We start from the raw sequence: 23,894 nt of genomic DNA, 5'->3' as shown, positions 1-23,894 counted from the left end.
ATATTTTTGCTGTATCTTCACATCTATGTGATATAATGGTTAGATACATAATTCTTGATGCAAAATAAATCTCCCGCTGAAATTAGATGACAGTACCTTGCTTACTTCTAATAATTGGGACGGATGCTAAAAATTGGTTCTGCTATTCCTTTAAGGAAACCTGGGACTCAGGATGAAGCTCTGTAGTAGAGTGCTTGTCTACCATGCAGGGGACCCTGGATTCAGTCCCAGCACTGCAAGAAAGAAAAATCAGATAACCTGTCCAATCTCTGTGGAACTCCTAAGATTTCTTCCTGTCTCCTCAGAGGTTCTGGGAGTTCAATGTCCACTAGCATCTGGCAGCAGCTAGATGTGGATCTGCATGCCCATTCGCTATGATCAATATGAGTGAGCCATCTCAACTCCAAGATCCATTTCAAATGGTGCCGTTCTGTTCTGCCCTCAGACATCTGTCATTCTTAAGTCCCTTTTAGGACGTCTTGGTCTTCCTGATTCTGTCCTCCTAATTTTTCCTTTTTATTTTTTATCTGTTTTTTTACAACACATCATAAAGATTTTCCCCACTTTTTCTTCCAGCAGAACAGCCTACTTTGCATCCTATGAGCTTATTAATTCTGTATTAGTTATATTTAAATTGCTCAGGATTATTTCTAATTTTCTGATCCCTCCTTTCACAGTAGCCTACTCTTACTACACAGACAGCATTTGCTCAAGTCCCAAGAACTTCACTAATTACCATTTTATTTGAAGTCCTCTACTATCTCTGAATTAGCTGAGCTCAATCCTTTCATTAATCTTGTTCTTTGACATTCTCTTTGTTTTCCTCAAATATCACAAGACCCTAGTTTTGTTAATTTTTGGAGGAAAATAATCCTTACTTTTAAGAATTAGTGTTATAATTCTCTGATCCCTCTCTAATGTTGATAGAAAGGAGTGAAGCAAAAGAGATTGGCTCCTTAGTCTCTCCTGCATTCAAGTGTTAAGTAGTATTCCACAAACTCTTAAGATGCACAAGACAATCTGCATCCACTCACAGAAATGCAGAGGAGAAGGGAGTGCAGACAGAATGTCTCCAAGCTGCAAATCCGATGACTCTGCTATCAATCAGGAGTTCCTGGCATCTGTACATACACCTAAAGCACACCTTGCTGGCAGTCACGCAGGCTCAAGATCCACCATCACCCTGGGCATCAGCAGGGGCTGCTTCCACCCCTCTGCCCCCCGCGTCGTAATCCTCTTACGTCGCTGTCACTCTCAGAAACCAGTTCTTAGTCCCTCTGGGAATGAGTCACGTGAGAAAGTTCTGCTCCTGGAAAGCCCAGCAGAAGCGGGACGAAGCCAGGGTGCCCTTACCTGCTGGGTGGTGCTGGTGACGATGCCCTGCTGGAGGCGGTAGGCCTGCTCTTGAAGGTACTTTCTGGTCTCATGGTTCCGGAGCAGGTAGTTTTCTATCTGGAAATCAAACAGATGCATCTCTCAAGATACTCTGTTCCTCAACTGACAATCAAAGCCCTGTTGCGCACCTTCTGCCAGCACCTAGACCCCACAAAACGGATGGGATGGGGGAGCTGCTGGTCACTGACATTCAGGATTGGTGTGTTTCATTAGAAAAACCAACTTTTGGGTATTTGGAGTGATTTCTGTGTGACTAATAGCTGACAAAAGAGAAGCTGGCATCCAGTTGCCTGAGACCCCGTCTAGCCACTTCCCGTCACCTGTCAACAAGAGGCGTCATTCCTTCCACATGGCTCAGAAGTGAGGTGAACGCCCCCCACACAGTGCCGGTGGGACTGCAAACCTCAGCCTGATTCCAGTTGTTGAAAATGTTTTATTTTAAGGGGGGGAAAAGACTAGCTACAAAAATTAAAGGATGAAAGCTGGTACAATCAAAAGACATATACTCCTTCCATCAATGCACCAGGTTTTCATATTTTCTTAAAATAGTAGAACAAATAAGAGAATGGATTTCCACAGAAAGAAAAATCCTGAAGTTGCTTGGCAATCTTGCTTATGCACAGTCTCCTGTGCAAAACCAAAATGTACAAGATTCAGAAAGCGTGTCCATGAAGGGCCACGTGCCCTGGACACACACTGAACTGGAACACAGGTTAACTTCTCACAGTGATGGATGCCCAAGAAGGGGATTTTTAAAGAGGACTGGATGTGGGCCAACTGTGCTAACTACATTTTTTTTTTTACTTGTTTTGTTTCTTTTAATACTAACACTTAATACTTGGCTTTTAATTTGCCTCGGCAGGTCCCTGGTAAAGAACTTCCAATAACTGTGAAGCCCTCAGTATTATTACATTTTCACTTCAATTTTCCATATGCCAAAAGAGTACTACTTAATAGCAATTAGGAACAATTAAAATACAGTGTAATTACTATCATTCATGGAAACGATAATGAGGAGCCAAACGTACCTCTTCTACTAAATATAAAGATTATAAAAATGAAGAGACGCCTGAAATGAAACCTCATTAAAATGACACATCAATGCCCTGACATTATATGACACTGACTTTCTCTTACTGCCTCCCAAGGTGACACCACCACCGTAAACGCTTTGCTCGAAAGATTCTGAATAGGAAGGGCACACACGGCACCCAGCTTTGGGTCCTTTGCTTCGTTCCTGTCCTTTCGGGTGTGGCTGGGTCTGAGGGTCCTCGGTTGTTCAGGAGGCTTCTCTCACACAGGTGGGCAGTCAGGGCTGGCCCTGGGCTCCAGACCTTTCCAGGTCCACCCTCCATGCTTCCTGACTAAGCCAGGAACCAATGTGAAGAAAAGCAGTATTCCATGCTTGTCTCTCAAAACAAGCTGAAGGGAAGATGAGCAACCACTTCCAAACATCACTTTTCAGTATCAGTCATGTGCCCATCACTGCTGAAGCTGTTCGCATCTTGGTAGAGGAGACTGAACTTTCCTTCCATGCACCGTTTCAACTCCTGGGTTAGGAAATGAGGACCTGGGCTCTACCAGGGTAGCACTTGCCTTGCCTGGCATGCTCCAGGCCCAGGGCTCCATCCCAAGTACCACAGAAGAGGGAGGAAGGAGGGGAGGACCTGGCTAAGGTCCACTGGGATGGAAGGGGACAAAGGAGTCATCGTCATGTCCTCCGGACCCTTGGGAGCAACAGTGAGCTTGGAGATCATCTGGAAAGCGTCAGACATCTCCAGGCTCACTGCTGCAAATGACATCGCCACAAGGAATAGGGCACCTATGTGAAGTAAAGGAATCCTGCATTTAAAAAACCACCAAGAGTGAGTGCTGGGTCACACTTTTTGTTGTTGTTGTTGTTTGAGTGGAGTAGCATTCAACAAGCACATTTCTTCCAGAGGACAAAGATCCCACTATTAAAATGAAAACTTGAACATGGAAGAGGAGAGTTAGGTTTTATAAGACAAACCATCATGAACTATAAAATCATCCATTTTCATCAAAAAAACACAAATTTTACAGCCAGCCCCTTGGCCTGCTCCTTGCCCCCAGTCCCCACGGTCTCTGTCCGCATCAGTTGGCTGAACAGCAGCCACTCTTCATAGAATGGATGAGTCTGGACCACGTTTACCACACTGCGCTTGCGCCACTTGTTCCGGCTTCTGTTTTCCCTTCTTTGCTACCTTCTGTTCCAACTAAGCATTTCATAGAACTGCATTTCTCTTCTCTCTTATCATACCAACTATCCAGGTATAGCATACCTAGTCCAAACATCAAAAACCCAAAAGCCTCCAAAATCCAAACTGAAATGCCATCGCTGGTGGAAAGTTTTACATTGACGCTAGGGCTGCAGTCGAAATGCAGCTGGGCCAGGTGTTTCACATGGAATCACCCTCAGGCTGGATGCTTGAGGTATATATGAAACAAGAGAATTTCGCATTTGCATTTGGGTCCCATCCTCAAAATGTTTCATTATGTGCATGCAGATATCCCAATTTTTGGTGGGGATTGAACTCAGGGGCGCTCAACCACTGAGCCACATCCCCAGCCCTATTTTGTATTTAATTTAGAGACAGGGTCTCACTGAGTTGCTTAGCGCCTCACCATTGCTGAGGCTGACTTTGAACTCAAGATCCTCCTGCCTCAGCCTCCTGAGCCACTGGGATTAGAGGCATGCACCACTGCGTCTGGCCCAAATTTTTTTTAAAGTCCAAATTTTGAAAATTTCTGGTTCCAAGCATTTCAATGAGGGATATTCAACCTATCCTTCTTTATAAAAGTTTGTTTATTGTTTGAAATACACATTTATAAGCAATCCGAGGCCACTTCCCAACAACACCTCACTAGCTCATGAGTAGCCCACGGGCCCTGGAACACTATGGCCACTTACCCTCCCATCCTTTACCACACTGCTGTCAATCACCTCCCTTCTCCATTCATTATAATCATTGTTACTGTTACTGTGAAGAAAGCCATTTGTTGGATCACTGTGAAATAAGAAAACAGGACTTTATTTTCCTTCATTGATTCCTCTGTGGTGCTCTTCCTTCTCCTAGATCTGAGTTGCTAACTTACATCCTTTCTCCTTCCCTCTGCAGAACATCTTTTAATACTTCCCGTAAGGCATATCTACAAGCAATACATCCTTGGTGTGTTTGTACTAGAATGTCTGTATTTCTTCTTCACTTTTGAAGGACAGTTTCACTGGACACAGAATTTTAGGTGGCTGGTTTTTTTTTCACCACTTTATAAATATTTCCTTCTTTTCATGTTTATGTGGTTTCTGTGCCGCAATTCTTTTCCTCATTTCTCAACGCATTGGGTGCTTCTTCCCTCTGGCTTCTTTGACTCTCTCTTTACCTCTGCTCTTCTGTGGACTGAATGTGATAGGCCTATGTGTAGATTACTTTTAGAATTTATCCTAGATGCTCCCTTAGCTTTCTGATTTGACAGTTTAGTGCCATCACTAATTTTGGAAAATTCTCAGCCATTATTACTATGATGTTTCTTCTATTTCTTTCTCTTTCTTCTCCATGAAGTTCCTACTACATAGATGTTATATCTCCTACTACTATTCCACAGTTTTAGGGTTTTTAAGTTTTTTTTCCCATTCTCTTTCCTCTTTGCCTTTCCCTTTGGGAGGTTTTTATTGATGAATCTTTCCTGTGTCCAGCATACCGTCAAGTTCATTAGTGGCACGCTTCATTTTCTGCTACTTTTAAAAAACCTTTTCTAGAATTTCCTTTTGATTTTTTTCTGAGAAGTTTCTCTCTCCCTGCAGAGGAGCTGGTTGTGTTCATGTTTCCTGTTGCTGTGTGTGCCAGAGGCTTCACCTTCTAGAATCCTTCCTTCTTCTCCCTGTGGTTTTGGTGTTTCCCTAGAAGCACTCTTTTGAGGCTGTCTTGCTGCTTGCTTAGCTGTAATCTACAGTTACACTGGATGTGGTGGGGAGGGGTCAGGGAGGAGAGGCATTCTGCAAGCTTATGATTAAGTTTAGGGATGTTCTTGGTCACCCTGAGTTCCTGGGCAACTTTCACAATTGTTTTTATTGTTCAGTACTGGGGAATTGAACACAGGGGCACTTTACCACTGAGCTATATCTCCAGTCTAAGTTGCCAGGCTGGCTTTGAACTTGTGATGCCTCTTGTCTCAGCCTCCTCCAAAATTGATATTACAGGGGATATACATCAGGGGATTTCCTACAATATTTGCTATGACAACTGGGTGGGGCTTCTGGAAAGAAGGTTCATGCCTGGCTGGGGAGTCCCTGAGACTAGGACCTAGAAGTTAGATTCTTAGGCATGTCTACAGCAGGCCTTCTGCAATCCCTCCCTACAATGTAGTATTTTCACAAGTTACTGACTTCTGCTCCTACTCTGATAAGAGGACCTCAGCTACTATTCAGTGATTCCTGGTACTTTCCAGGTTTCAGGGTAATAGTTTAAGAAAAGTTGTTGATTTCTGTTTTTCTCAGAATTTTTTCGGTGTAGGGTGTGGGAGTGGCCACACTCACTGACAGAAATCCAAAGCCAGAAACCTGGATTCTCTAGAGTGCAGGCTTGTTCGAGCTGGCTGACACCCAGATGCAAAGTGAGACACATGACATTTGTATGCTGCTTTTCATATACGTTGCTTTGCCTGATGCACACGGTCACCTTGCTTGTTCTAATTAATAAGTTTCCTTACCTTCAGTCCCTTATCTGCAAAATGGGGATATAATGGAACCCACCTCATTTGCTATTTAAGGATTATGTGTGTTAATTTTTGAGACGCATTTAAGACGGTGCCAAGCACCCATATGTAAACCTATTTTTAAGTGTCTGATAAATATAATTATTGCATAGTTTTATTTTTCTTATTATGTAGATGAAAAATATTGAAATTCAGAAAAAAAAAATTCAAGTAATCTGTTGAAGGTTAAAAAGCCAGGAAGAGTTTGTTTTGAAGTCAAATCTTTCGAATCCAAATCTTAGATGATTTCTTTGGCCCTACCAGCGCTTTCCTCCCCTGGACCCCCTTCCCCGTCTCCAATCTTATGCCTCTTTATTCAACAAAAGCCTACCAAATATCCAAGCATGCGTGCCAAGCTGCAGAGGATTAAAAAAAAAACTAAAAATACATAGACTCTGCCTTCAAAGAGTTCGCAGTCTATTAGCAGGAAAAAATGAAAAAGAAAGTGGAGGCGTTGACGTGGGGCAATATCACAGAGCTGACGGCACAGACAGGCCGACCGCCCACCCAGGGGAACCGAGGTGCTCTGAGAGTCCAGGATGGCCTGGCACTCGATTCAGTCGACAGGCGAGCACAGCAGCATGAAAGATGAACCTACGCACAACAGGGACAGACTGCTGTCACGGGAAAGCAAACACGAACTGCGAGGTCCTGCCGCAGTTTCTGAGGTTTTGGAATCTGCATCTCCAGGGAGTTTGCCAAGGTGGAGCAAAATGGAGAGTGAAAGTTGGTGGGAGATGAAGTGCAGGTGGAGAGAAGCAGATCCTGGGCAGAGCCTCCTGCACGTTGTGGAGAACAGGCGCTACGACCCTGGCAGCCATCCGGGGAAGGGGTAGAGGTTCTAGTTTGCTCAGACTTACCGTGAAATATGATGGCTAATTTTTCTTGGCTGCAAACTGGTCAGCCATGACTGACAGCTGACAGGCTGAGGGGAAACCAGGGAAGGAGTGGAGTTTGGGAGTCGAATGAGAAGAACGCAAGACAAAAGAGTTCAAAGATACCCCCAGCACAGCATCTCCGTGGAAAACATGGAACAGCCTTCTTGGAGGGAAACATTTGAGCACACCTAAAATGGAAAGCTAAGGAGCCAGAGAAGGCAAGGAAGGAAATACAGAAAACTAGGGAATGAGTCTGAGGCAAGTTCCCAGTCAGGGCAGAAGCGAAGGCACTGGACTTGCAGGTGTGAGGCTTCGGGGCAGAGGCTGCCGTCCATCCCAGGAATGGAGGCGGGAATGGTGTGGGTCAAGACATGGTTGTTAGACTGTGAAGGATAGAAATTTACATACCGTACACATAGCAGAATGAGAGCTCAATGATTTTCCAAATTTCCTGATGAAGCAGGAGGCAAGGTCCTCTCTGCTGAGGATGAGCAGGAGGGGGACCTGTGAACTAGCATCCTGCTCTCTGCGTTCCAAAGGGTGATCGGGAAGGTATCGTGCATAGGCTCTGGCACACTGAGATGGCCAGCATGTTATTTTATGCCACTAAAACTTCATGATAAGTTTTAGCCTTATTTAATGCCACCCAGTCAGGCATTATGCCTGGCACGATCATAAGAATACACACACAGAAAGTTTCAGAACCTTGTAAAGGAGCAGAACTGCTGGTGTGTTCGGAATCACCAGTAACACAGCTCAAACGCATTTACTGTAACTAAGCTACCGAGCCTGCAATACCTTTTGCAGAGCCTCTTCTGTCTTCTCAGGGTTTGTTTTAAGGGCTTGAGAAGCATCGTACATGGGAATCAGCATGAATCTCAAAGTGTAGTTCCTACAGAAAGAGAAACAATGGACAAATTTAAGATAACTTCCTAACACCTTAATCCAGCACTCTTATTTAATGTTTTTTTGTTTTTTTTTAATTTTGGTATCAGGAGTTGAACCCAGGGGTGCTTGATCCACTGAGCCACATCCCCAGTTTTTTATTTAGAGACAGGGTCTCACTGAGCTGCTAAGTGCCTTACTAATCTGCTGAGGCTGGCTTTGGACTCACGATCCTCCTGCCTCAGTCTTCCAAGTTGCTGGGGATTAGAGATGTGCACCACCACGACCAGGTTTAGCACTCTTATTTTAAATGATGGTCTTAGAAAATTCTGCCACCAGGCTAGTGGCAGCTCAGCCTTCTTTATTGGCCACACATGCAGTGCCGATGCCACTTCCTTAATTCATTGTCCTATCAGCAGAACACTGAGGAATGTGCTTTTGTTGTTTTATTTTCATTTCTGAATTACATCAAGGAGATTTTGTAAATAGAAAATGTATGTAAATGGAAAATTTATGTAAAATTATGTAAATTGAAATTTTTCATATTGGGACTGAAAAGATGGACTAAGAAAAAGCCCGGGGGGACATGCCCAGCATGGACTTGCTGCATGGGTTTTAGCGACCAGGGAATCCGAACAAACCTGGGTCACCACAGTGACCTGGTGACAGCCAGTCCCAAACAGGTAGAGGGAGAAGACAAAACATGCACTTGCAAGGCAAATCCTTTAGAATCCACAACTGTCTGTTCAGTCTCCAGGCTCCTAAGTAACGAGGCCCCACTGGGGCTGTCCCAGGAGTGAGCCCCTGGAGTATGTCCTGCTGCCTCACACCCTCCTCTCCGCGGGTCCCTTCAGCTCATGTTCAGGATCAGCCCAAGTTCACTGGGCTGGAGAAACAAAAGAAGTGACAGTGGGTGCCCGTCCACAGGTCACCTCGATGGCCAGCGGCAGGCTGAGGAGGCACAGAGTGCAGAGGCAGGCGTTCTGGATGAGAAGACTGAATCTGGCCCCTGGCCCGGATCCTGACACTGCTCCCAACTGCCGTGTGTCCAGGTGACCATGAACACCTGCCCTCCTACCTTGGGACAAGTGCCAGAGGCGCTTTCTCAGTCCCACCCCCACGCATCTGTCCAGCCCTGCAGCCTGGTGCTCAGGAAGAGGCCTTCTGGGCTGCCTGGTGGCATTGGGGTGGCTCTCTTGGAGCACTGGAATTGCACAGCTGCCTGTCTGGCTTTGGGTCTCTGAACGACCAGCAAGCACTCACCACGTGACCCCCCACATCTGCATGACTTCGAATGAAGGAGCGAATGGACGACTAGGTCCCAAAGTGAGGTGTGAAGAGATAACAGAAAATAAACACCGTCCTTGCTAATGATGGATTTGGATGGTTATTAACTCGTAGGAAAATATTCTTTTAGTCCAACTTAAAGAGAGGTTTAATATAAAAGAATTCAGATAAGGATAAGGCTATCATTTCTACAACTTATATCTTCGCTTGTTCTAGCAAAGCTGTTTGTCTTAAGAGGACCCAGCTCGCTAAAACTCTGAAATGATATGTCCTTTTTATGCATTGAAGATACTCCTTTTCCTCACCAATGCTTACATGTTTCAGACCAGCATAGTTTATTTAAAGCCGATGTGGTTCTGAAGCGCTGGCATTTTGGAGCACAGTGTATGTAATCACTGTGGTCCAGGGAGACCTACGGTCCACCCGAAAGTGCTGGGTTCCTAGTACATCTGCTCCTGACTTCTCTTAACTCCAGTGGAGGCTAAAAGTCAAGGGAGTACCAGGGTGGCGACTGTGACGTGGACACCTGCTCCCACCCGGGGCCACGGGGCACAGTCATGGACGTGATGTGTCAGCTGCCTGACCCACTGTCTGTGACCAACTGAAGTTAGAATAAAAGGACCAAAGGGCTGAGCCTTTGTGATTTTTGTGGTGGCAGCAACTCCACCTCCTGGCTAAAGTAGAACCACGGGACTGGAGATCAAAGGTGCTTACAGAATGATTCTCCAGGAGATTCCTCCAGGAGGCCAGGCACAGGGCAGGGGATCTGGGCGCCTCAGCACCTGGCACCTTCCTGGGAAGAAAGGGCTTCTTCTCCACTGATCACCTCTTTCCTACCCGCGCTTTAGGCGCCCCTATTTTACCCCAATGTCTCCTTCGACCCTTCCGCCTCCATACCACGTGAACATTGATGACACCCAGACGCCCGGCTCTCCTCAGACCCAGTCAGGGGGAGCCAGGGCTGAAGATACTGTTTCAAGGACATCCTAAGGTCCCGTGAGAGAGTCCCTCCCCACTGTACACGCACCTGCGCCTTGGGGGTGTGTACAGATTTCTATAACACAGCTCGCCTTAGCATTCTTTAAGACCCCAACAATCCAGGCTAGAGGCTCTTCAACCGAGCATGTGCCCAACAGGACACCTGCTCCAGGGAGCGCACACTGGCTCCTGCCTAAGTCCCCTGGACCCAGGAACTTTGGGTACAAGCAACTAAACTCAATGTCTCCCCTTTTGCCTTTAAAAACTTCCCCTTGGCTCCTTCTCTTTGGGGATGATCACAGGTGACTACAGCACAGGTGTTCCCATCCCATCCCTAGCCACTTTCCAGAGGAAGTCCATTATTCTTTGCAGAATCTCTCTGCAAATAATCTCTATTTAGATTGACATATCAATATGAAGACTGAAAAGTCCAGAACAAAACCAGATTTTTAGTATTTTTTCAGTCACGTCTATTATTATTACTTTTTCTTTAGTTTATGGGAAAATATACTGACAAGAAGTCACAGTTGCAGATTTTAGGTAATATGATAAAAAGTCTTCTGCAGCAACACTGACCACGGACCAGTCTGCCTTTATATTTTGGACCTTGGCTTTTCTGCTTCTCTTTTCTGCTTCTCTGGATTCCACACTGTCATAATGGGCACAGGAGAAGACCCAGTAGAGATGGACTGTGAAGCCACAGAGCAGGAAGAGCGAGGCCATGCCACAGACCTCGTGGGCTCTCAGGACTGTGCGGTGGCTTCAGCCCGTCAGGCATTGCTACCCTCATTGCGCAGGTGAGAAAACTCCCTTGGGGAGAAAGTCAGTGTCTTCCTGGCCTGTGGCTAGACACTGGACCCAGACCTGATCCCAACCCACCGTTTCTCCTGTCTCCCCACAGTTTGTATTAGTACTCTTAGAAAGAAAAAGCCCTAATTAAACTTACTTTTCCAGAGCAACAGCTATGTCCTGAAAGCCTTGTGCAGTGATGTTGTTCTTGTCCCATATCACAGGTCCTGTTTGGAAACCAAACCACATGGACAATGAGACACTTCTGCCATTGGACAGGCACCTCTTACCAGCGGCACCAAGCACAGCAGAGACGTGCCGTGAGCAGGGAATGACGGATGGCCATCTCCATCTGTGCTTGGAGCAAACAGGATGAGCACGTCTCCCGACATCACAGTCTTATTTTATTTATTCATTTATTTTTTGTGCTGGATAGGACCCAGGCTACCTGCATTCCAAGTGTGTGTGAGCAACCACTGAGTCCCGCCCCTGCCAAATCTGTCATTTAACACAGGGACTACTTGAGAAGTGTTTCTGGACAAACCACCTAGAAGCAACAGCATATAGATTAACTAACTATTATAATACCTGAACATTCTACCAGTCAGAAAACTCTAGAACCTGATTCCTCTGACACCTTCCCAAAAGTATTCTCGTGTTCTGTCTAAAGCTATTTATTTATAAAAAGAAAAGCTCATCATTCGCATGCCCAGATGGTTTTAGGTACCGAGACGTTCCCCATGCTGACAGAGGAGAACCTTTTCCTATTTTCCTGGTTTCCTCATTTCCGGGTCCTGGTGCAATCCGCAGCCCTGGGGACTACACTCACTCGGCTGGCAAAACCTCAGCTACTATCAGCAGTAATTTGTTGACTTGTTAAGCACAAAGCCTATTTTGGAAGGAAAAGTCCTACCTGGCCCCCAGAACACGCATGCTGTAGAGGCATTTCAGGATGTATCTGTCCACCCAACACAGTGTGTGGATGACCCCAGCCTCATGACTGCTACTGCTTTCCCGTCCTTGCTCAGGGCCCTTCCTGATGTGTATACCCAGACTTTCAAAGACATAGCCGATGTTCTTGCCTGGTGGCTTCAGTTTAGACAGAAGGATCAGGTTCTGCCTTACACCAGACAGTAAGGGAACCACCGGGGATGGCCCTGGGGGAGTGTGTGTGAAATTTTCACCCACCAGACGGGGGACCAGCGAGTCACCCCGTCTCTGAAGGATGGATGCCAACAATGTGGCTGCATGGCATAGGGAAAACCGCAGTTGAACGTCACTAAAGAGAACAGCTGATGTCCAGTGTGAGAGGCCAGCAGACACCTGTACCCTGGGGTTTTCAGTCTTTGTACGGGGGGACTGGGGAGCGGAGATAAGACCCTGGGCTCACAACCAAGGACGGTGCCTGAGCGAATGAGGGCATGCCATAGGCAGGACCGCAGGTTCCAGAGGCCAGTGTGGCAGCCAGTTTAGTTTGTACAAGGACAGCCTGTGACGTTCCCAGAACTGAAATCGCCTGACGATGCACTTCTCAGAAAGTGCCCTCATCAGGCGCCACCAGGCTGGGTGGGGCAACCCCAGTGTCAGTGCTTCCTGTCACGTGGCTCTGTGCACTTGGCTGCGTTGGTAGAACCCGCCTCGTCTCTCCCTGCCGTGACCCACCACAGTCCACTGTCAGACTGACGTGAGCAAGAAGCCAGGACTGCTCTCCGTCAGGTTTCACCTCAAAACCCAATTCTTTAATGCAACTGTCTGAAGAAATCCCTGTGCAAACTCTGAAACACCTCCCCCTGACCAGCACAGAAGACTCGCAACTGCTGTCTCTCCTTCCTTAGAGAAGCCCAGAGCCCCGGGCATGGCCAGCTCCCTAAGGCCACCCACTCCCAGGCCGGGGGTGTGGCCTGCCTACCTGAGCTTGGTGTTGATCTGCAGAGCTTTGGCCAGCATCTTTGCTCCCATGTCCCCCATTCCATTCCCACTGATGTCCACTTTGGTCAGGGAGGTGTTGCTTCCCAGGGCATTGATGATGATGGTGACCTCTGCCTTGAGCTTGGAGTCAGCCAGGGACAAGGACTGCAGAGGCTGTGGAGTGAGCGACACCAGCACTCAACAGACTCACCAGAGCAGCAGACCCTCCACCCCCACTGCGTGCAGAGGCACAGGAACAGGCCCCATGTGCAGTGCTTGACATTAGGACGCAGTCTCAAACACTGAGAGAGGGATCTGGAGGTTCTGGCATGAAACAGACCTTTAAAAGGAAACTTGGAGAAGGTGTGTTTTAAAGCTTCCAGCACCTGCTGCTTCTCTGCTAAGGGCAGCTCACTTATGGAGGATAGAAAGAAGAGCACAAACGGCAGAGATCCTCAGCTTTGTTAGAGTCACAGTGTCCCTTTTTACCAACTTTAATACAAGGTGAAGGACACTGTGAAGTACTAATAAAGGACAAGTGCAAGAAAAACCCAGCCAAGACTAACAACCACTAGACTTTACTGAACAACTACCATTCTAACCACTGTTGAAGCTCCCGTGTGTATTGATTCACTTACTCCCCCAGGCACCCAAGGACTGGGTGCTACTGTCAGGGGACACAACCACAGTTACCGTCAGAGAACAACTGGACTGGGACCCAAACCCTGTTCAGACAGGGTTCCAGATTTCACTCTTAACCACTAAGTTATGCTGCCCCAGTCAGCTCATCCTAGAACTTTCTACCATCACTCCTTAATTTTAAGTTATAATCAGAAGACACACCTACAATCAAACAAAAGCAAAAGTCAGATTTTATGTGGATAACTGTGGTTTTTGTTGTTTTTGTTTGTTTGTTTGTTTGTTTGCAGTACTAGAGACTGAACCCAGAGGCATTTTAACACTGAGCTGCATCTCTAAGTCTTTTTATAATTAATTTAAAAAAAATTTAGACAGGGTTTCACTAAGTTGCCCATGCTGGCCTTGAACATGCAAACCTCCTACCTCAACCTCCTGAGTAGCTGGGCTGAGTGCCTTATTCTCTCCTAAGCTATGTGATATATCCAAACCAGCATACTCATAGTCCATTTAAGTCAGAGACTGGAAGCCATTTGGGCTGAGGACAAAGTTCTGGCCATCAGAGAATCTGACCAAAGCATGCTTCCAGCCTCACTTCATGTGCTCTGCTGCCTTCCTGTGGGTGTGGTTCACATGTTCCATGGAAGCCAGACTGAAGTAGTGAAGGGGCAGGCAAGAATCTCAGAACCTGAGCCAGCAGGACTGGAAAAGTCAGCACTATTCAGATCTGTGGGACATGGACACCTTCTGGATAGCACGGACTGGTTCATTAGCAGTTCTGAGATTACCAACAAGTGGATGCTGAAAGCAGATTGGACAGTTTGGAATTGGACTCTAAAGACATGTCCCAGTGATCTTCATGGCGACCCACATAGACTAAGGTATAACTACATCTGCTCAACCAACCAACACTGACTCCAAGGGGACACCTGAGAGAGGTCACCAGCTCAACCAACACCGACTCCAAAGGATGCCTGAGAGAGGTCACCTGCTCAACCAACACTGACTCCACAGGGACACCTAGAGAGGTCACCTGCTCAACCAACCAACACTGACTTCACGGGGACACCTGAGAGAGGTCCCCAGCTCAACCCACCAACACTGACTCCCCGGGGACGCCTGAGAGAGGTCACCTGCTCAACCAACCAACACTGACTCCAAAGGAAGCCTGAGAGAGGTCACCTGCTCAAACAACCAACACTGACTCCACAGGGACACCTGAGAGAGGTCACCTGCTCAACCAACCAACACTGACTTCATGGGGACATCTGAGGGAGGTCACCAGCTCAACCAACCAATACTGACTCCACGGGGACGCCTGAGAGAGGTCACCTGCTCAACCAACACTGATTCCATGGGGACACCTGAGAGAGGTCACCTCCTCAACCAACCAACACTGACTTCACAGGGACACCTGAGGGAAGTCACCAGCTCAACCAACCAACACTGACTCCACAGGGACGCCTGAGAGAGGTCACCTGCTCAACCAACCAACACTGACTGTAAGGGACACCTAAATGAGGACCATCTGCCAAAGCATGCAGGAGAGAGGACGAGGGCTGAATGAAACAAGACTCAAACGTCAGCAGAGCACCATGTGGCCTGGTCACTACCTATTTTCCTTATCACTGAAACTATCACATTGTCCAGATTTAATATATCTATGGTAAAATGGAAAGGTAAGAGCACATTAATCAGAATCAAATTCATAAAAGCAGTGGACTGCGAGGACTAGAGTGCGTAACATCTTACCGAAGCCCAGTCTGGACTCAGGCAGGTCTGCTGAGGCGCTTCGATTTTCTCAGTCTTACACTCAGGTAAATGGGAAGCACAAATGAAAGTGCTTTGGACCCAGGCAACCTAATGTCTTCAATAAAACAACGGCAATATTGCTTTAATTGAAAGCTGTAATCACATCTGTCATCATTTCAATAATCTCTATTCACCTACTATGAAAATGAGCTGTATGATGGAGTCTTCCCAGTAACTGGCAAGCTGCCAATTCTCTTCACTCACAAGCACCAATTCCAGTACCATATTCAAATTCTAATACACCCCATTTAACTCTTAAAAATAATTGGCAGAGTCGTTAATGGCAAGGGAACAGGGGAATGGGCATGCATATTTATGAGGTCATCCCTTCACGATTTGCTGCGCGTCAGTGGAACATTACTATTTGAATTCTCACTATTTCTTTCCTAGCTCAGCATGCTTCAGTTGCAGCTGTCTCCTGCCCACAGGCACCGCCAGGAGAAACACCTCTGCTGTTGGTTACAACACGTGTTTGTATGTAACCCTGCAACACAAGATCTCTGCCACACCAGCCCCCCCATGCCTGTGCCCCAAACTCTGGGTCCAGCAGGCTGAAGACCACTGTGCACCTGAAGGCTGCAGAGGAGCCCACGGGCACCTGTGTTTCCCCCTGAGGGCCACACTGGGCAGACAGAGGTGTCACGGCTTCAGAGAGCAAGTTCTGCAAACATGAGGTCTGAATGTCAAAGGTAGAAGCTACTTTTACGAATGCAAAACTCTTAGATAAATAAATCAATATGCAAGCCCAAAGGCACCAGCTATTTGTGGGATTTCTGAACTCACAAGGCCTTTTTTTAAATTGCTTTGCACCTACTGATTCAGAAGCAGGAAAAACAACAGAAGCCACTTTAGAAAAAACAGTCATCTACTTTTCAATGACATGAAATAAAAAGGTATCATTGCACAGCATGATTAGCAGCACATTAATCACACTTAAACACTGGTAGAACTAACATTTACACAGCAAACTTTATCATTTGTAAATATGTTTTAGGGGAGTTTTAAATATTTAGAATATCTTTAAAAGAATTTAAATTAAAGAAATGGAAGATCCTTATGTAATATGTTAAAACATGAAAGATACATTTTTCGTAAAATAAAAATTTTCCTAAAATATTTTGGGATAAATATTAAATATGATTCTGCAAACACTGGTTTCCCTAATCTTTTAAAATCAGTTCAATACTGGAAAATCTGAAGGACAAATAAAGCAGAGTGCTACAGAGTCAAATATGTAAAACAAACAGCATGAATTTGAAAAGTGCACATTACATCCTAATTGTATCCCCAATTTTAATGACCCAGCATCAGAGTCACAAAATATGGGGCTTATTAACAAATTAAGACAGAGAAGTGCTTGAATTCATTAAGTAATAATGGGTGTCATTGCTTAGCCCACAGACGGGGAGTCTTATCCACACGGTGACAGGACAGCGCACAGCCTCCTGCCTGACAGTGGGGAGCACACCTCCAAGTCTGCATCCCCCTGGGCTCCGCAGCCTCCTCAGAAAAGGTCAGCTTATACTGGTGACAGAAAATGCTCGTATTTCCTGGTGTGAATCCAAAAGGGAAAAAGATACTTTTCCAAAACGTGACAGACTTCACCTAATTAACCACCCTCATGACCTCCAAGGGAAAGCAAGACGAAACGTGAAGGAGGTGCCTCTTACAGGAGGAAATGGTGGGTTTGGGTTTTAGGAACCAGAAAAGCTGAGTTTGGTAACCAAGTAGGAAAAACCTTCAACAGTATCGGTGAAACACAAGGTAGGGAGCACCAGCTCCAGATCAAACGGCTTGGTGGTAGAGCACTCTTCGCTTTGTCTGCAAAACACCTCTTCTTTTTGGAATGTGCTTTAGAGGACAGCAAAACAGGATTCCGTCTGAAATTAGACTTCTTCACCCTGAACTAAGTTTGGTTGGAGCCACTGAAGGTGAGAGGAATACAGGGAGATGTGGTGGAGCTCAAGAAGCCATTTAAGATGCAGGAAGTTCCTCCACCCATGAATTCCAAGCCACCACTAGTTGCAACCCAGTCAGCAGCGTGATGCTTCTCTGCATAAAGATCAGAGAGCCACTGAGATGACCTGAGGATCAGTGTGTGAGCCCAAGTTAGGAAGTGGTAAGGCTTAATGAGACAACCAGCTCGGGACCCGGCTTCCTGTCACCTTGATTTACAGTATTCCTGTAACTGTGATGAGTTGCATGAAATAGAGAGTAAATAAATGTCTAAAGACATCCTCCAACTCTACTAAGCATAAATATTTAATCTACTTTTTAACGACCAACAAGAGAAAACGTGTACTTGGACAGTATTATCTGAAAGCATTTTGGCATGAAGTCCATTAGAAACAGTAAGAATGGCAACAAATAAAAGCTGTTAGTCAAAAGCATCGAAAACAATACTCACTGATTCTTCATCCTGAATCATCTGTACTAAGTTGTCCAACACAGGTGTCAGATTTCTAAAGGGATTTTAAAGATGTGGACAGTGGAATCAAATCAAAAGCTTTACAAGTCGGGTTATTTTCATCATTGTCATATAAAAAAATTCAAAACTCTTACTTGGATTTCATATTATTAAAATTTTTGCCTAAGGCCAGGTGTTGTATTGATCTGTTTTTACTGAGCCACACTATTAAGGTAGAGAGGTCGGATTCTATACCTGGAAAGAATCAGAGTGAGAAGGGTCACAACAAGGAGACACGGGACACCACGGTGACTGCATGCGCAGCCCAGCCCGGCTCTCCAGGCCAGCTGCCAAAGCGCCTCTCCTGCCTTCACAGGGCTGGAAGCGTCCCCTGCAAAGACTCCTCTAAGCCTCTTACACAATCAGTAGCTGCACAATGTCAGCAGGATCTGGGGTGGACAATGGCAGCGTCTCTCCCCCTGCCCACGTGAGAGGTGGTCCCTACGTGTCTGCCCACAGGTGACTGTAAAGTCGGTTATGCAAACTGAACATGTTCATCACATGTGGCTACAACCAGCAGAGATGAAGCAGATTAAACAAGCTTCTGAGTAAAGAAATAAGGCACCATTCAATTAGTATCTAGAACAGAGAGAGTTGGGCTCAGATCTTTGTCAAAATACTGATGTTACCATTATCATGATTATTTTCAATATTTATCATTTTATACTTATTTATTTGCAGTGCCTGGGATGGATTCCAGGGCCTTACATATGCTCAGCAAGCATTCTACCACTGAGCTGCACCCCTAGTCCTTGATGCTATTATTTTAAAGGGTGGTAATTTACTCCAAAGAGCTTGTATATTTGACCATAGAAATCAACTTAGTAAGACTGGCACAGATTTATGCCCCACATTAACTCTATTGTTAAATTGAAAAGTCCTGCCATCAAGAAAGTGAACTAATAATATTGAGGTGTTGTCTAAATCAGGCTAGAAGATTATCTTCCCTTTTCAACTTGCTTCACATCATATTTTGGTGTCTCCTGATCCGTGACTCACCATTGTCGGAGATGTCCAAGCTGGTGATGTTGTGGATCTCGGCAATGCAGCCCTCCAGGACTTGTGCACCTCCCGACCTCAGCTAAGAAACAAACCAACACAAAGTCAGGCGTCCACCCCACTGGAGGGTCACCAAAGCACCAAGAACAGAACAGGTGGTCACAAAACAAGCCAAAGGAAAAGCACACATCCCTCAACTCCAAAAATCTATTCTCCACAGCATAGAGATGCTGCTGTTTCTGCACCAGGCAATGTAGCATTTCACCCTAACACCTTTGGAAAAAGGGGAAGACTACAGAGGCTTCCAGAACAAGGTGGCGTAGGTCAGCATGTTCTTCTGCCGCTCTGAGTCAAGGCTAGGTCACTGATGGTACGGACAGGATGCAAAGGCCGTGTAAATGACTGTTGTGCTTACTGTTGAGGCAGGATGACCGGGGGAAGTGTGTGCATGTTCAGAACAGACAAATTAAAAACAGATATTTTCAGTCGGTGGTTGGCTGACTCCTTGGATGCAGACCCCAGAGTCACCGAGTGCCTATCCTGCTTTCTGGTCTTCCCAATGCCCTCACAGGGCATCTCCCACACGACCCCAGCCCTTCCCAGGACCCCTGCAACTGTGCACCTGCACACAGCTTCTTCCTGGCCTGGACCGAGTCAGCACAGAATTCAAGGGTAAATGTCTGAGAAAGCTTGGTAGTAATTGTAGGTCTGCTGCATCTGATAACAAAACTGAGTGCTTTTCCTAGTCTATGACTCTCTAAATCTTTCTGGTAACTCAATCTCTAGTCATTTTCTAATGTATAAGTTTATGATTGATAGATTTTAAAATAACCCCCCCCCCCAAAAAAAAGGGGAAAAAAAAAAAAAAATCCCATAAACTGTTCCTAGAAGCTCTGCTGTGGGCTGCAGCTGTCAGCAGCACCGGGGAAGTGGACAGGTGGATAGACCTCGTCAAAGTTACAGCAGGGCCCCACCTAGGCAAGCTCAAGGAATGAGTGGTGTCCAGGGCAAGGAAGGGGCAGGTTTAAGAAGAGAGACAGAAGCCCATAAGCCTTCACTGTTACACGTATGCTGACAGAGAGTGATTTCTCTATTGAGAAATAAAATTGTGCGAGAAAATCTCTGTCCTACCTTTGTAGAGTAAAAATATTCTACTTATGTGAATGGAAAATACAAGTAACATTTAAGTGTTTAATTCTGTTTATTTCATAAATACTTTTACTGATAATATTTGTGCATAAATGTTAACAAATTTTTTAATTTAATTTTTTATTAAAATCTTTTTATTTTTACAGACTGCATTTTGATTCATTGTACACAAATGGGGTACAACTTTTCATCTTTATGGTTGTACACAATGTAGATTCACAATTTTAAATGCTTAAAAATAATCAAATATAAACAACATATCCTGGTTTATTGGTTCATAAAGTACTTACACAATGGCCAAGCTAAGGAAAGCCCAAGGAGAAAAAAACAAAAACCATTATCAGCAGCAGGAGGAACAAGGAGAGAGAAGAAGCTGAAGTCTCTATTAACATACTGTAAAACAAGAGTCAAAAGAAGTACTTCTACCTACAATGTGCTCCCACAACAAAAATTAAAATTTAAATAATAACTCATCTTTGGTTACCAAGAATATCCAATTAAATTTATAGCTTATTAGGTGCCTATAATTCCCCCAAAGCTAAACCTTTTCCAAAACAGTAAAAGCTTTTCCATTACTGTAAATGAAAATCCTTTTAAAGTCAATTTGCATAATCAAAGCCATGTCTGCATGTAAAGCTGGTTTTAAATTACCCTCATTTGGATCCCACACACTAGCAGGGTTGAAAGGAAAGCAGAATCAAAGAGAACTGAGTTGAATCAGTAGACATGTTTTCAAAATGTTAAAAATAAAATCTCGTTTCTTTCCAGAGTCGTGTCTTCTCACTGGTGGAAGGCGGAACACTTCAGATGTCACTCAAGTGAAAAGTTTGTGTCTATCACTCAAACATCCATGATGGGGACAAGCAAAAGCAAGAACACTAAAATTTAGAGAGAATTTAGTAACACACTTTCTTTCCTTAAGACCTTTTGCTATTTAAAAAGATGTGCGAAAAGTAAAATAGCACCCAAATTATATGCTTTTCTCCTATATAGGTCCCAACTTTAAAAGTCAATTTATATTCTGGGGAATTTCCACATATAAAACTGAACGGTATAGGTTTCCCCAAAGGAAAAACAAAAGAAAAGAAAGAAAAAGATGAGAAAACACATGAGTCACTTCCAAGGTGTGAGCAGTGGCACTGTATCAGATCACTTCACAGTGCCACCCGTCCCGGGACACTCTGCAGTCACGCACACCAGTGCAGACTGGCGGGCCTGATGGGCACAGGCTCAGTGCCCTCTCCAGGCCGGCAGAGGGGCCCTCCAAGGCAGTGCACGGCTGGAGAGCCACTGCCTCTGCTGCACTGTCCTGCCCGCTGCACATTCACTGTCTGGTGCTCACACCCTCTGCTTCATGAGTTGCAATGAACCGTGTGCACATCTGCAGGAGCGTTTCCCTTTAAAGGAACCCGCTCTCACACCTAGTTCTCAGCTACCCACGGCCTCTGCATCTGCTCTGAAATACCAAAGGTTCTTCCCTCACTTGGAAGAGGGCAGGGCTTAAAGAATTCAAGTCTGTCACTTTCAGACTGTTCCCTTGAGCTGTGAACATGAAGTAATAGGATCAGAGACCTATGCAACTCCTCCATAGGGCAGAAGGGTGCATGGAGGGTACACAGGGACACAGCACTCACTGCCACCACAAGAGACAGCCGCAGAGCTCCTCCACAGGAACCCACCCAGGGCAATGGAGCATGCGCTCTTCTGCACATCTGCACAGGGCTCAGTCCCCAGCCTCCGACAACCCTGACCACAGCGGGGAATACTGCTGTGTCCAAACCTCAGGTGTCACTCTAAGTTCATGAGACCAACTCTTCTTGAAAGATGTAAAAAACACTTTGAAGGCAATTTAAAAAAACCAATGTTTTAGTAAAGAAAGAATATTTATAGTTTCAAATATAAATTTTTAAAAGGCACGTATTGACCTGTGCTATAAATTCTGAAACTCAAAATAAGTCTCCTCCACAGTAATCCTCTTCCTCTCCAGGGAGTAGCTCAAATAGGCTGGGCCAACCGTGCAGCACCATGACACATGCTGTCCCTGAAAACTACCATCATCCCCATAACAGGAGGAAAACGTGGGTGAAAGAGGGGAATGTGGGTCACAGCCCAGGACCTGAGCTGGGCCTCAAAGGCGCCTCTGGATTCCACAGGGCTCTGGCACTCCCAGGACTACCGTGGCCCTCGTCTTACAGATCAAAGAGATCTCTCCTTGTCAGCACCAGAAGACCAAGGGAATTAAAACCCAGTGGTAACATAGTTAATGTGAAATGCCTTAGTGACACAGAAGTTAAGCATCAACATTATCCTAGAAATGTAAGGCAAACTTCAGCACTTACCACACAGTCAAAAGAACACAGAGCAGAAGTTTGGATTTAGTTCCCCAAATAAAAATGGCATTTGTATTATAGGGAAGCAACTCCACAATCTACAGATTCCTACATAAACTTTCTCCTAGTAGTTTGAAGAGCACATCTCCTTTCAATCAAATTCCTTTGGGGAATGAGGAGCCATCCTAAGCTCTAGGAGACAACTGTCAACTCACCATAACAAGGTAACGGGGCCCATAGCTCCTTTAAAGACAGTCTGCCTGAGTCAACTCCTCCTAAGCTTCCTACCCAGAAGCCTTCATTCCTACCTCAAGGTGACCGTCCTGTCTCCTCCCATAAACTCAGTCGGGGATGATGGTCACTTACAGGCTAGCGATGATACCATACAAACCTTACTTTAAAATTAATGGCTTTTTTTTTTTTTTTTTTTACCATTGAGAAAAGTAAATCTGGTTCAAAAATCTTATACAAATGTTTTACATTAAATGACAGATTCATAAATATAAAACTACATTGACATTTTCACAAGTGTTCATTGTTTCCCTGGGGTGGGTGGCTGTGACCCAGGGGCCCCTGTGGAGCTGCGTGGCCCTCAGGTACCACATGGGAACTGCAGGACCATAGCATCAAACCCTCCAACACCAGACACCACACACAGACACATCTCAGGCACGTCAGCCCCTTGTCTCAAGAAAGGCATCCCTACAGAAGCAACCTCCTGTGACCATTAAGGTGACAAGGAGAAATTTCATTCCCCAACACCTTTTGGATTTTGCAACTAGATTTATCTGATGATGCGGAAAGTCCAGTGCAAATTCTTCCACGAGTCTCACAGAATGCTAACGGTGAGGAGAGTTGACCTCTGAGGGCTAAATTGAGAATGAACAGGAAGACAACGTTCACAAGCGCCTGATTCCAACCTGCACGGTGCAGAAGCTGCTTTCCAAGCACACTGCGTAAACTCTGAAGCCCAAAACCCAGAAGACCCTGGTTAGGGCTCAGCACCAAGCCTCCCAGCTCAGATGAAGCCAAACCTCCAAACACCTGCGGGGTTACTTATCCTGCACAGGAGCAAACCGAAACCCATGTGGACACCCAGCCCTGAGGAGCAGAGTGTGACAGAGCACCCGGACAGAGTTCAGAACAAGAGTTGTGTGTGAACAGTTTCCATTTGCAGCAATACAAGCTGGGACTTCATGCACATGGTCAGCAGTGCTGTGCTATAAGCCACACAGTGGGGAGACAAGTATTTTCCTGGCTTCCTGCTATCTGCATCAGTAATGCTTCCTATGATACATAAATGAAAGGCCAAAATTAAGTTGGAATTGTCAAAATAGCAATGGCCAATCCCAAATTCAGAGTTTAACCACTTGATCTGAATTTTTATCCTAATTTAAAAAAAAAAAAAAAGTATGAAAGAAAAGGCCTACTAGCAATTAGGCTGAATCTTATGAAATTGCTTATAGTGTGCCATTTTTGACCCCACAAAGATATCAATTTCTATGGGGCTCACCTAATATTGCCTTTGGAAGATTTCCAACGGACCACAAAGAAGCTTAAGAGGGAACCTAGCAACACATCCTATGTCAACCTGAGAACAGAGTGTCC

The 23,894-nt window shown here is 45.4% G+C and overlaps 1 protein-coding gene across 1 annotated transcript in view; it reads right to left on the bottom strand.

Moving 5' to 3' along the window:
* Carmil1 (capping protein regulator and myosin 1 linker 1) overlaps positions 1–23,894 on the bottom strand; it is a 251,990-nt gene that overhangs the window by 67,756 nt on the left and 160,340 nt on the right. Inside the window, exons 18-24 of the mRNA XM_047558066.1 lie at positions 18,808–18,889; positions 17,904–18,003; positions 17,749–17,803; positions 12,893–13,067; positions 11,143–11,209; positions 7,845–7,938; positions 1,354–1,452 (exon numbers count right to left, since the gene is read on the bottom strand). Of these exons, the coding sequence (XP_047414022.1) occupies positions 1,354–1,452; positions 7,845–7,938; positions 11,143–11,209; positions 12,893–13,067; positions 17,749–17,803; positions 17,904–18,003; positions 18,808–18,889 (672 nt within the window). The remainder of the gene's footprint in view (positions 1–1,353; positions 1,453–7,844; positions 7,939–11,142; positions 11,210–12,892; positions 13,068–17,748; positions 17,804–17,903; positions 18,004–18,807; positions 18,890–23,894) is intronic.

The sequence above is a fragment of the Sciurus carolinensis genome, chromosome 7 (assembly GCF_902686445.1).
Source record: "Sciurus carolinensis chromosome 7, mSciCar1.2, whole genome shotgun sequence".
Taxonomy (NCBI): domain Eukaryota; kingdom Metazoa; phylum Chordata; class Mammalia; order Rodentia; family Sciuridae; genus Sciurus; species Sciurus carolinensis.
The sequence above is the reverse complement of the archived record's forward strand: the minus strand, read 5'-3'. Positions and strand labels throughout refer to the sequence as shown.